The sequence below is a fragment of the Alexandromys fortis genome, unplaced genomic scaffold, assembly GCF_014885135.2.
Source record: "Alexandromys fortis isolate MF-2015 unplaced genomic scaffold, M_Fortis_MF-2015_v1.1 scaffold_338, whole genome shotgun sequence".
NCBI lineage: Eukaryota > Metazoa > Chordata > Mammalia > Rodentia > Cricetidae > Alexandromys > Alexandromys fortis.
Window position 1 is genome coordinate 653,225 of NW_026068212.1, and position 14,092 is coordinate 667,316.

The 14,092-nt window shown below is 44.6% G+C and overlaps 2 protein-coding genes across 2 annotated transcripts; one reads left to right on the top strand and one right to left on the bottom strand.

The window, feature by feature from the left end:
- The first annotated feature begins 1,116 nt into the window (after positions 1 to 1,116).
- Positions 1,117 to 2,337, top strand: LOC126493360 (glyceraldehyde-3-phosphate dehydrogenase-like). The gene has a single exon (XM_050130347.1). It carries the CDS (start codon positions 1,208 to 1,210, stop codon positions 2,207 to 2,209), a length of 1,002 nt encoding a protein of 333 aa, XP_049986304.1. The 5' UTR covers positions 1,117 to 1,207; the 3' UTR covers positions 2,210 to 2,337.
- Positions 2,338 to 6,504: 4,167 nt separating this feature from the next.
- On the bottom strand, positions 6,505 to 8,245 carry Tacstd2 (tumor associated calcium signal transducer 2). Its single transcript, XM_050130342.1, has one exon. The coding sequence runs from the start codon at positions 8,144 to 8,146 to the stop codon at positions 7,190 to 7,192; it is 957 nt and encodes a 318-aa protein (XP_049986299.1). The 5' UTR covers positions 8,147 to 8,245; the 3' UTR covers positions 6,505 to 7,189.
- Positions 8,246 to 14,092: the final 5,847 nt, after the last annotated feature.

The following is a 14,092-nucleotide window of genomic DNA, read 5'->3' on the forward strand; positions in this document are numbered from 1 at the left end:
TTTTATTCATATTTATTCTATGTTTTAAAATTATTTTATTTTAAATTATGTGTATATCTATGTGTCTCTGTGTAGGTATGTGTACAGGAATGCTGGTGCCCATGGAGGTGCCTAAAGTGGGTGCTGGGAGCAGAACTTAGAGCACCTCTTCATTGTTGGACCATCTATTTAGCCCCCCCCAGCATTTCTATCTTTTGACTAAATTCTATTTTTATAACATTATTTCATTTAGCTCTTTGTGTTTTCGTAGAATTCATTCAGGAGTTTATTCACAGCCTCTCTGATTTCTTTGGATATGTCTATAATCATTCTTTTGAGTTATTTATCTGGAATTTTATTGAAATCATTCTCATTGGGGTCAGTACTCTGTGATTAGTATTTTTTTTGGAGGAGACAAGCTGTCTTTCTGTTCATGTTACTTTTGTGTTTGCATTGGTACTTGTGCATCTGGGAAGTTTTTATTTAAGTCACTTTTCCTCTTTCAGTGTGAGTGTCTTCAATGTTCTGGAGAAATTAGTTTGAGGAAGTGTTGAAGAGTCATTTCCTCTATAAGACACTATAAGGCACTCTATAAGGCACTAGGCTCTAATCCCATTCCGTTCATGAAAGTAGAATCCTATTTGCATTTTGCTGCATTAATTACTATCTGGGGTAGACCTTTCATGAAAATAGAGTTATTTATTTTATATCAGCTACAAAACCATCATCCTAAAGGCACCAATTGCTTTGTTTTGGAGTTTAAAGAGACACTGACAGTACTGTGTGATTATTTCATCAGATATTATGGTTATTCATGGAAAGCAAAATGAAGGAAAAAAATCCCACAGTAAGAAAGACTAATGAATAGTATTGGTTTGATAGAAAGCATGGGGGAAAATTGTAAATAGTAGGGGTTGCTTTAAGAGCAAGAAAAGGAGGGTGAGATAAGGGAGTTTGGACAGAAGGTAATTTGAAAGAAAGAGGTAAAAATATGTTGTAGATAATGTAGAACAGGTCCATTTCTCAGGAGTTCATGGAGACCCCTCAAACCAGGACTGTTTCTGTTTTTTTGAGAGATGAAAAAGAAAAAGGAAAGATAGGAAGAGGAAAAAAGAGATAAGGCAGGATCAAGACGTCCTTTAAAACTGACATTGGGGCTCTCTGCTCCTGCCTGTTCTAGAGACAGCCGCTTCTTTTCGCGCAGTGCCAGCCTCTTTCCAGAGACACGATGGTGAAGGTCGGAGTGAACGGATTTGGCCGTATTGGACGCCTGGTTACCAGGGCTGCCTTCACTTCTGGCAAAGTGGATGTTGTTGCCATCAATGACCCTTTCATTGACCTCAACTACATGGTCTACATGTTCCAGTATGACTCCACCCATGGCAAGTTCAAAGGCACAGTTAAGGCTGAGAATGGGAAGCTTGTCATCAACGGGAAGGCCATCACCATCTTCCAGGAGCGAGATCCCGCCAACATCAAATGGGGCGATGCCGGCGCCGAGTATGTTGTGGAGTCTACTGGTGTCTTCACCACCATGGAGAAGGCTGGGGCCCACTTGAAGGGTGGGGCCAAGAGGGTCATCATCTCCGCCCCTTCTGCCGATGCCCCCATGTTTGTGATGGGTGTGAACCATGACAAATATGACAATTCCCTCAAGATTGTCAGCAACGCTTCCTGCACCACCAACTGCTTAGCCCCCTTGGCCAAGGTCATCCATGACAACTTTGGCATCGTGGAAGGACTCATGACCACAGTCCATGCCATCACGGCCACCCAGAAGACTGTGGATGGCCCCTCTGGGAAGCTGTGGCGAGACGGCCGTGGCGCTGCCCAGAACATCATCCATGCGTCCACTGGCGCTGCCAAGGCTGTGGGCAAAGTCATCCCAGAGCTGAACGGGAAGCTCACGGGCATGGCCTTCCGCGTTCCTACCCCCAATGTGTCCGTCGTCGATCTGACTTGCCGCCTGGAGAAAGCTGCCAAGTATGACGACATCAAGAAGGTGGTGAAGCAGGCATCCGAGGGCCCACTAAAGGGCATCCTGTGCTACACTGAGGACCAGGTCGTCTCCTGTGACTTTAACAGTGACTCCCACTCTTCAACCTTCGATGCTGGGGCTGGCATTGCTCTCAATGACAACTTTGTAAAGCTCATTTCCTGGTACGACAATGAATTCGGCTACAGCAACAGAGTGGTGGACCTCATGGCCTACATGGCCTCCAAGGAGTAAGAAGCCCACCCTGGACCACCCATCCCAGCAAGGACACAGCAAGAGAGAGGTCCTCGGCTGCTGAGCAGTCCCTGTCCTAACTAACCCTTGACACTGAGCATCTCCCTCACAGTTTCCATCCCAGACCCCCCGAATAGCAGGAGGGGGCTTAGGGAGCCCTACTCTCTTGAATACCATCAATAAAGTTCATTGCACCCCTCAAAAAAAAACTGACATTGGGTATTAAATTAAAAAGAAATGGTTGTGATGGGGAGAGAAAGTTTGTGGGGACATAGGACAAAAATCTATCTCTCCTGGTGGCTTTGAGAAGCCTGTCTTGCCATGGGAGATCCTCTGTGCTCTGAACGCTTTATCACCTAGCTACCCAGTGCCAAACTCTTTCATCCTGTGTCCTCAGAAATCAGATACTAGACCTCTACTCCCTATGCAGGGAGCCCCTTCAGTGGCATTCTCAATTTGGGTTTTCTTAAATGAATTTTCATGTCTACAAGATGGAGCTTCCACGAGTGTGTAAACCTGAAGATTAAAAAGAAACACATTTAAAATGGGTGGTGGTGGCACATGCCTGTAATCCCAGCATTCAGAAAGCAGAGGTAGGCAGGTCTCTGTGAGTTTGAGGCTAGCATGGTCTACAAAGAGAGTTCTGGGACAGTCAGAACTGTTACACAAAGAAACTGTCTTGAAAACGAAGGAAGGAAAGAAGGAAAGAAGGAAGGAAGAAGGGAGGGAAGAAGGGAGGGAGGGAGAGAAGAAAGGAAAGAAGAAAGAGAGAGAGAAAGAAATTTGTTTCTCATATCATGGTTGAAGATATGTCTCTGCTCATTCAGCTGAACATGGATGTTTTGTACAAGCCAGAGGAGCCATGACTGTCTCTGTGAACAGATGGCCCCCTAGTTTCCCTATCACAGAAATCTAGAAAAGGAGATGTTTCCATGTGCAAGTGGGTGGATGATCTACGAACTCATTCACAACCAGTAATTTTTCCTCCAGGCTCTTAGGCTAACTTCCTGTAGATCAAACAGGAGTGATATAATCTCTTCAACAGCTAGGCCTGGTCTTAACTATTAAGACCAAGCACATTGTTAAATAAAACTATATCCATTTTAAAAAAGGAAAATAGCAGCCATGACTTCAAAGCTTACCATCTTACAACCATTTAACCAAATTATCGCTCCCATTTAAATGATATCCAAAAGCTATAGAATAATCATATCTTAAAAACAGAAATAAATAATCACCAGGCAGGGTGACATACATGTTTAATCTCAGCATTCAGGAAGCAGAGGCAGAGAGTTTGAGGCCATCCTGATTTATAGAGTGAGTTCTAAGCCAGCCAAGAGTACAGAATGCAACCCTATCTTTAAAAGATGTGTGTAAATAATCAAAAAACAAACGAGAGTAATCAGGCAGGCAGAATGAACACTAGATGGGACCGTGAGGAGTTTAGGAACTCAAGTATAACTGCCACCTGCTTCCTGGCTTAGGGAAGTCTTTTCTCTGTGTTTTAGTCCTTCATCTATATGTATATATGAATAAATATTCAACTAAATTGTCACTTCTCCTGTCTCTAATGTTCTACCTGGAAACAGTAAACAAAACTATGCAAGAGGGGTAAATAATGCTCGCTATTGTTCTTCTTAAGGGAATGGAAATAGTGGAGAAAACCCTGGTGACTCACAAGGAAATTAACCATGACTGCTGGCGGCTCAGAGGACGAGTTGAGACCTGAGGAGAGCCCTACCTGCTTTTCACATTCCTCTCAGGCCCAGCACCAGCCTGAACTCAAACCAGCCAGTGAAAGGGAAATTTTGGAGTGAGGGGGAATCCTGGAGGAAGAGGCCAAAGTCCTGAAGGTCATTGTTTCAGGTCTGTCCTCAGCAAATAGGTTGAGCTGAAAACAGAAATATAACCAGCTTGAAAGAAATGAAGAGGAAAGGTACCCTACACATCAGGTGCTCAGGGCGGTCACATGGGCCAAGAAGTCAAAGCAGACCTTGACTCATGGAAGATGTGCACACATGTCACCCTCTTTAGACCTTAGCTTTCTTGTGTCATTTGATCTAGAAACGAGAGTAGTGTAAACAAGCTGAACTCAGCAAATACCTCATGTCATCTTCACACAGAGAAGGGAGCTGGTGACTTTCTCACCCAAACAGGATTTGAATTTGGATGCTCCAGTAAGTCAGTATCTCAAAGATCTCGCCTGTGAGAGGGTAGCCAACTGGGAGCACTGTAAAGTGGAAAGCATCTACTCAGGGCTAAGAGAAGAAACTGATGTTTCAGCCAGTACCTCATTCTGATAGAGGAAGGCTTTCTCAGAGAGCTCCTTTTTCTATTGCCCACATCCACATTCTCATCCGCTTATTTGATTTGAAGGTAAGTTAATTTAATGAAACCTGTAAGCTCCAACTGGGCCACAGAAATTTAGTTTTGGGAAACCCTTGTTCATTTCACCCTTGTAGTGGAAGGTTAGGTCAAAGGATGCTTCGCCTTTCCGAAAGGCTTTTCAGCTAGGGCCCTAGGGTGAATCTGTAAGAGGAAGGCAGCCACTTGGGAATGACGACTGCAGAGTCTCTCTCACTAGGGAGTAACTAGGCACTTCCACCTCCAAGCCACTGCTGGGAACCTGCCTGAACCCCCTCCCTTCCTTTAAGTGGTTTAACTGGAACAGCAGAGGAATTTTTAAAGCTTGACAGTCATTACTCCCCAGAAGCAACCTAAATCACCAACGCCAAACACCCACAGCCCCAGCTACTATCCCTTAGCTACCAGCAAGGTACTTTAGACTGAGGCTCAGTTTTGGTCAGCAGAGGAAGGGTGGGAGGAGATAGGTTTCTGTGGGGGAGAAAGCCTTGCATCTAAATATTTGTGGAATATCAGCTTCCCGGATATTGCATTGACTTCCTGTCCCAGAGCGACACTCTTGGCTTCTCGTGAGTAGCAGTGAGCGAAAAGGAAGCGGTAAGCTGATGGAATCAGTGACTGACTTGTACAGCATTGGAAAAAATGGTGCAAGTGTTCATAAATATGGGTTTGGGGAAGTTCCTTAACAGTCTGAACACCAAGATTAGTGTATTTGCCCAACAGCTAAATGAGATTAGTACCCCCTATTTCAGAGTAGGACTCTTAAGAGAAAATACTCTTGTGAAACGAAGGAGCCTCACCAGCTCACGCACTTGAGCTGCGGGTGGCACGTGGAGGTCAGCGTGGAGCAGTGGGTCACCAAACCTAAGCCCAACTCGACAGTGGCAGCAACCCCTGGGTCGCCATCTAGTTAGCAGATCAGGTGTCGTTGTCCTGTACCAGTGCGAAGCGGAGCATCACTTTTAGTACTGGCAGTACTGTAGTAAGCCCGGCCGCGAAGGGGTGGACCAGACGTGGGGTTTGACAGGCTAGGAGTGGGTGTTGGGACACTGCAGAACTCTGCGGATTGGACCGCTCCCTCTCTCTCTTTCCCTTATTCTCCGCCAGACCGGATCGGCTGGTTCCAGCGGCTCACCTAAAGGAATTTGGGTGGCCCTCCCTCTCCACAGCCCTGCGCGATAGCATCACACTGCACACGCCTCTGGGCAAACGAAAGCCAGGAGAGGAAACCGATACTCGCCTGCCCGCCCAGGCTCTACCCCCGCGCGGCTTCCCTTTGCTAGGCAACCACACCTCCCACCTTCGGAAACTAGCATGGAACCAATAGTAAAGGTTGGAATTTCAGGAAAGCACCTGGAGGCGCTGCCCCACCCCATTCTCCCAACTTCTACCTTCAGATCTCCCCCCCTTAACCCCCTCCCCGATTCTGTCCCTCCACAACACTCAGTAGCAAACATTAATACAGCTGACCATCGCCAACAGGCGAGTGTTCTTACAAGAAAGAAACAGACTCTTAGCCCTATTTTTCAAAAGATGAGTCGCATGAAGCCACCTATCTAGTCATTTACTTCCCAGGATTCTTGGGAGTGGTCTTAGCTCCTCCACGTGGCTTAAGAACTATATAAGGAAGGTTTGTCTGTTAATAAGCAGCTAGAGGCTGCTCCCATCTCACACCTCTGCCGGTTTGAAGGCGGCTAGTTTTAGCAACCACCTTCAAGGCAATTGCAATTCCAAAGTTTCAATCTTTCCTGTGCCTCCCCCGCCCCCCCTCCCGCCCCCTGCCGCCTGCTGGGGACAGAACTCAGGAGGGCCTGTCAGATGGTAGGCAAGTATACCACCCCAGCCTGCAGGAAACACCAGAGTTTCAATAGTCAATGTTAGAATTTAAAATATAAAACCCAAGCATTAGACAAAGGAAAACAACAAAATGATATAATTCTGGAGGAAATTTTCACACAGTCCATCTTTAGGTTTATGCCTTTCCCATATTTTATTAAACTTGAGTTGTTGCTTAAAAAACAGCAGCATTATCAAAGACGCATCTGTACAAACATTTTACAAAAGAGAAGATTACTAGTATCAGCTCCATCAAGAGCAGGCAGAAGAATAGATACAGTTCAACAGAGATATCTAAAATGTATTCAGATATTGGAAACGCCTTTTCCTCCCGTACAAACGAAGGCGGATGAAGAACACTGCACAGGCTCAATTAGTGAACTTCTCCTCTTTCCGGGAAGACAAGGAGCAGACGGATACCAACCCACAACAAAAAAAGCTCTGCTTTCCCATTTCAACTGATTTAAGTCTTTATGTGGATACAAGTCTCTGGGAAACAATTCCGGGCTGTCTGGCACTTGCTTCTTAACTAAGCCACCGAGCCCACCTTCGCTTAAGTTCCTGATCAGGTTTTTATTGACCAAACAAGGAATTTCAGAAATGCTTCCTTCAAGACCAAAGGCGAGGAGGTGAACTGAACTCAGCATCTAGCGAATTTGTTTGTGAACAGAGAAGGAAGAGGTCAGAACGGGGAGGAAAATTACCTCCTGGCCAAGAATCAACCAACAGGCCAGCCCATTCTGTCTGGGGTGATGCGGAAGTCCAGTACCTGCTGGACATCTACAAGCTAGGTTCGCTTCTCATCTCCCCCAGCTCCTTTAGTTCCACCTTTCTGTACTTTCCTGACTTTCTCCGGTTGGTGATCACCAAGACGACCACGCCAGCCACTAGCGCCACCACAACCACAACAATGACAGCGATGAGACCAGCGGTGAGGCGCTTCATCGAGAACTGAGGGGGCTTCTCGTCCAAGTAGTAGATGAGAGTCCGCTCCACGTGCAGGGGCTCCCCACGCACCTGCACATCCAGGCCGCGGAGACCAGTGAAAAGCGACTCGCCTTTGATGTCCCTCTCGAAATAGTAGGCGGCGTCAGCGATGTCCACGTCTCCCGAGCTCTTCTGCGATGCGTTCTGCCGCAGCTCTATCTGGATGGTGGGCTTCTCATAGCGCACTGCCGACAGGAAGTTGGGGCGCAGCTGGTAGCGCTCCTTGAAGAGCCGCCGCAGCTCAGAGTCCAAGTCAGAGTGGTTGAAGGCTCTGTCGGTCGGTCGGTGGCTTAATTCAATGAGGATGTGGTGGGTGCGCACCAGTTCGTCGCAGCGCAGACTCAGGTCGCCCTTGTCCGTGCGGCGCACACCCACTGAGTTGACACACCAGCACACCGAGGTCTGGTTGCACTGCCGTGCCTTGAAGCGACCTTTTTCGTCACATTCTGGGTCGTAGAGGCCATCGTTGTCTACAATCGCGTGCTCGCTAGGCTTCACCAGGGTGCGGCCGCTCTTCTGGGCGCTCATGCGCGCCTTGAGCAGCAGGCACTTGGAAGTCAGCGTGGAACAGTTGACCAACACCGGTGAGCCAATTGCCCAGCATTGGCAGACGCCACCTGGGCTCTCAGAGCTGCAGACGGTCATCTTGTTGGTGGGACACTTACAGTCGGTCTGTGCCACGCAAAAGCGGGTCACCACCGCCAGCAGCAGCAGTAGTAGCAGAGGTGCTAACTCCGAGCCCCTAGCCATGGTGGGGTGGAGGAGAGCATACTTACAGCTACTGACCAGGAACCGGGATTCTGAAGGATCAGACTGGGTAGGATGTTGCCGGCGACTGCTGCCAGGCCGCTCTCTCCTGCTCTTATATCCTCGGGGACCTGCAGGACTGGTTAGCCAGTGACTCACCCAGTGGAATCTGGGTGGCACTCCCCATTCCCAGGTCCCACGAAGGAAGCCTTCTGAGATAGGATCAGGCAGGGGAGGCTGCTCCTGCCATCTGCTGACCAAAAGTCCACAGAGGAAACCAGTACTTACCTGGACCCACCCTGGAGACGCTGCCCTCTTTATGGCTCCAAACCAGGGGGTCCCATCTTTCTTAGAGCAGCCTCCTGAGTTCCTCTAAAGGCCCAGCTGCTGAACTCCACACCCATTGCCCATCTCATTCCAGGTCCCATAATCCCATACTTCCTCTTTTTCTCTCCCAACTCCTATCTTCAGTCTCTTTGCTTCCCTCTCTTCTTGCTCCAGGACACCTCATAACACATTTAGGCAGTTCCTTCATTCTTTCTCTGGTCACCAACATTAGTGCAACCTCACAGGATACAAGCAGCACTGTCAGTAAATCCTACTCTAGGAGAGATGATGCAGATGAGGCAAGGGGACCTGAAGTCACCCAGCCACTGATTTCCCAGGATTGCGTCCTGTAAATGAATATTTATGAAAACAAAGTGGTGCAGAATATGAAGACAGGCTAGTGAAACAATTCTATTACCACATCACCTGCAGAATCCAGCTGTCCTGGTCGGTGTGCCAAGTATTAAAAGTTCTTGTGTGCCTATACTTCTTAAAGATAAGTGAAAAGAAACTTTTTATTTTGTAGATTCAGTAAGGCCACTAGGAGATATTCTGTAAATTTGATTTTCTTTCTCGGTAATCAATGGAGGTGGCTGAACCACTAAGTATAATGAGAGAATGGAGCCTGTGAGAAACTGTGCCTCTTTAATGGGATGGAGGGGCGGCAATCTGTTGTAGAATCTAGAGAAAGTCCACCATTCCAAGCTGTGGTAAAATTAACAATAATTAACAAACTATAATTATTCTCAGATCCACCTTCAAAACACGTTTTATATATCAGCATTTAATGTGTGTCAGTAGTATACTGTACAAGGGTGTTGTTTGACTCATGGAAGCTAGCCAGGTCTCTGCACCATTAATTTTCAAGCAATTCCCAAGGCAGACAGATGCAAACCTATTATTTTGTCTTTATAGACAGAGGAAGTAGAGACACGAGGGACAACTTCTTACCCAGTAGCACCAGGAGATTTGGGGACACACCTCTGATTTCTACCCCCACCATCTCTTTAGGGTTCTTGAACAACTAGCCTAGCCTGTCCAACCTCCACCCACCCTGCCACAAGAAAGATCTAAAGCACCTATATGTGCACATTTTCTCTCTGTTGAGAATACTCGTGTGTGTGTGTGTGTGTGTGTGTGTGTGTGTGTGTGTGTGCAGACAGGGGAAGAGAGAAACATCTTGGCTCTAAGGTTAAAGTTCATACTTCGTTAATTGGTGCATAGTGTCAGCTGTTGCCACAGTTCCATCATTATTGTATCCTGTCAACTTCCCAGACTCCCACATGTTCTCAAACCTTTGCAGAGTCATGTACCTAGAGTCTTCTCTTCTTCAACTGGTGTCGGTATACAACTGTGATTTACTACTCTCAATCACTGTTTAATTTCTGGAAGCCTTTCATGATACACCCTTCCCTGATCCACTCAGGAAAGCACCTCTTCTCTGCACTCCCTTATCTCCTTTGCATCCTAGAATTAGTAAAAGCCACTCTTCCTGGGTTTCTGTTGTCCATCTGTAAAATGGATACATCAGAGGCTCTGTTTCTTGGGTTCTTTATTCTGAGAATCAAAATAAACAGACAAGACAGTAGATGGTAAAGCTTTGCAACTTTAAGACAATGTTATGTTCCATTAAAAATTTAGCCTGTCTTCTCACTTTTTCCAGTGATTGGTTGAATGGACATAATTTAATATAACTGACAAATCCATCTTATTTTCTTTTCTTCTTCTTTTAAAAATATTTGCTTGCTTGTTTTTTATATATTTGAGACAGGTTTTTTTTTTTTTTTTTTTTTTTTTTTTTTTTTTTTTTTTTTTTTTTTTTTTTTTTTTTTTTTTTTTTTTTTTTTTTTTTTTTTTTTTTTGTGTTTGTGTGTGTAGACTTGGCTACCTTAGAACTCTTTCTGTAGATCAGGCTGGCCTTAAACTCAGAGGTCTGCCTGCTTCTGCCTCCCAAATTCTGGGATTAAAGGCATGTGCCACCTGGTTTTTATTCTCCTGAGTCCCAGGCCAAATGGAAGAAAGGTAATGGGGAGGGGCTCTCAGTGCTGAGGAACATAGGTGATATGCTGACTACTTAGTTAACTAAGCCAAGAATAGGATTTTGTTATGTTCTGGGAGGACTGGATGAGTAGGTGCCCAAGTCTGGTATCCTCTTAGGAATGATGGAGTGAACAAGGGTGACCTCCAGATCCCCTGACTTCCTTTTTTAATATCTGGTTCTGCCAGGCTTTTCTTAAAAGGCACAAACCCACTCAGATTTAGTTCTCTCTTCCTCTAATTAAAAATGAAATCATGCACTTCCTTAATTTCTTCACATTTTAATTGTAATTTAGAAATACCTAACAAAAGCTTTCCATTATTTGGGGATTGTCGAGTGCTTACAAGGGACAAGAGTCACATCAGTGTACTGTGTTCCTGGCATGTGAGTATATAGGGGGTACTAAGTTGTGCATGTTGGGTTAATTCATAGCGAATTGTGCCCAGAATGTTGGTATGCTTTCTCTGGGGTGTATATACGGACCATTTCAGTGTTTATGAACTGGGAAAGGTAAATATTATCACCTATGACATCCTGGATTACCATTCCTACCTTAGCCCACCTTCCAGATGCCTCGTTTTAAGGAAGGCTAGATACTGGCACCTTGAGAATTGCATTTACATTTACACATGAACACAATCTTTATTGGCCTTGCGCCTATAGGGATAGGGGATATGTTCTGATAAAGGGTTAGGGTTTAGGTTTGCTTTTGTGTTAAGGTTAGAATTAGGGTTTGGTTATGATTTGTTAGGTTTAGCATTGAGTTAGGTTTAGCGTTAGGTTATAGTTTCTGTTTGGTGGTTAAAATATGGGTTAGGATTAAATTTGGTGGTAGAGTTCAGGTTACTATTATAGTTAGGGTTAGGGGTTATGTTTAGGGTTGGCATTAGGTGGTTAGGATTGAAGTTAGGTGTTAGTATTAGGCTTAGTGTTAGGGTAAAGTTTATTGTTAGTGTTGACTTACAGTTGGGATGAAGTTCACTTTAGAGTTATGGTAAGAAGGTTAGGGTTAGGCTTTCAGTTTTTAGATTTATTTGTAGATTAGGGTTAGAAATAGAGAATGGGTTAGGTTTGTGGTTAATATTTGAGTTTTGAGGTTTGGGTTAGGGGTTTGTTTTAATGTTTGCTATCACGGTTACAGTTAGGGTTTGGTTAGTTTTGGGTTAGGCCATAATTAGGGTTAGCATTAGAGTTCAGTAATGGTTAGGGTCAAGGTTGGGTTAGGGCCAGGTTTAAGGTTAGGAAGTTAGGGTTAGGGATAGTGTTCTGAGTTATTGCATGGCTACTGTAGGTGGTTGACACTCAGATTATGTTTATGTTTAGATTTAATGTTGGTATCAGGTTAGAGTCAGTGCTTGCTTTGGTTTTACTCTTGAAGTGCTAAGGGAGGGCAACCTCTATGGTTAATATTAAGCATAATATTAGGTTTAGGATTACGGTTAGGGTTAATGTTTCCACTAATTAGATATATGGTTATTTAAGGTGTTATTGTGAGGGCTAGTGGTTAGTGGTAGGGTTTCTGGTTGCCAGTTTATTTAGGGATAGTGTTTGAATTAGGGTTAAATTCATGGTGAAAGCTAAGATTTGGTTTTGATGTCAATTTAGGTAGGCTATTAGTTGTAGGCTTAGAGTAAGGTCAGCAGTATGGTTAGGATTGGGATTAGATGTAAACTTACAAATAGTGAGTGTTTAATTTTGATTTGGAATTATGGTTAGAGTCAGAGCTAAGTTTAGGCTTAGGTCTCAGGAAAAGAGTTTAGTGTAGTGCTAGTGTTAAAAATTGTTCTGTGGTTAGTTTTAGTCTTAGTTTTGTGGTTCAGGTAGATGTAGAGTAGGTTTAATGTTTTGGTTTTTGTCTGAGTAGGATTATTGTATAGTTATGCATAGGGATATCATTAGTGTTAGGGTTAGACAGAGTTAGGCTACTGCTAGGGTAAGGGTAGGGTCAGAGCAGAGACAAGTTTATGTCTAAGATTGTTAGAGTTTGAAGTATTGTTTGGGTTATAGTCAAGCCTGGGTTAGTGTTATATGACTAGGGACTTTATTAGCCTTTATTTATTACATGTGTGGCTGCATGTGTTGTTTTTTTAAATAAATTCTCAGTCGTTCAATTTTACCAATAAAGGCCTGGGAGCCAGATGCTGGGTGAAATCCTGCTAGCTCAGAGAGGCAGAGAAAGCACCCAGCTGACCTTCCTCCTCAGCCAGCGTCCCAGAAGCCTCCTGCCTTCTCCTATGCAGTCTCAACAAGACCTCCTAACTCCTCCTTACTCTCTGGTTTTTTTTTTCTTAATAATTCTATGTTCACTTCTTGTCAACTGGTGCTTGCTCTGCATCTTGACGTATGGTTGATTTTATTTCATCCTGTTTGTAATATGCAAGCAGAAAGCTCTTGAATTAAAGGTGTGCATTAAGGCTGAGCCACACCACAGTCTCAGGGTTCACGGTGTGACCACACATCCTGCAGCACGCTGGCTCATGTATATTCTCGTGCATACACACAGCATGCAGGTGGCAGTCAGAACAACTTTGAAGACAGTTTTCTCCTGCTGTGTCAGTCTCGGGGATGAAACTGGGCCTGCCGGGCTTGGCAGTGAGTGCTTCTGCTGCTGAGCTGTCTTGTTGGCCCACACTTGTGTCACACCCATCTAAACAGCACACTGGTGATGCTCTTTATTTATGTACAATAAAGTTTGTGGGGAAACTCACGAAAATGGCTAGGAAATTTTTAGCATAACCTGATAGTCTTATATTTAAGGATTTATTTTTAATTTTTGTCTGTGTGGGGGTGTTGTGCTGCCCTTGGAGGATAGACATGGAATTACAGTGGCTGTAAACCACCTAATGTGGGTGCTGGGAACTGAACCCGGGTCCTCTGGAAGAGCAGCACAGGCTCTTCTTACTGCTGAGCTATCTCTCAAGCCCCCTGTGGTCATAAGTGGCTCATCTCTGTGGAGTTTCTATATAAAAGGAGTCTATCATTTGTGTGTGAGCCTGGATATGGAAGCCTGTGATCCCAGCAACTTGAAGGTGGGTTAGAAGTTTGTAGCAGATTTGAGGCTGGTCAGGTGATCTGAGACCATGTTTCCAAAGAGAGAAGGGAAAATGTTGTTAAGAAGCTGATTACTGTCACTTGAGTAGGAGACATAGCCTAGTGTTGCGTGTCTCAGCTGTGCTGTGCACCAGTTCTGGGGTCTTTCATAAATCGTCTAGTCTTTGTAAGAGACAGTTTAGTGTTTTGTTAAATGAGGATAACTATGTCTGCAGTGAAGGATTATTGTTGGAGGTGTCTTTTCTTTGTTGTTTTGGTGTTTATTTATTTATTTATTTATTTTTTAACTTTTTTTGTTGTTTTGAGACAGGGTTTCTCTGTGTATCCCTCCCTGGCTGTCCTCTTATACCAGACTGATGTCAAGCTTAGAGATCTGCCTGCCTCTGCCTGCTTCCCGAGTGCTGGGACTAAAGTGTGTGCCACCACCGCCTGGCTGTTTACTTTTTTTTTGTTTTTTTCTTAAAGATTTATTTAATTTAATTAATTAATTAATTTATTTTTTTGAGACAGGGATTTTTTTTGTGGCTTTTTTT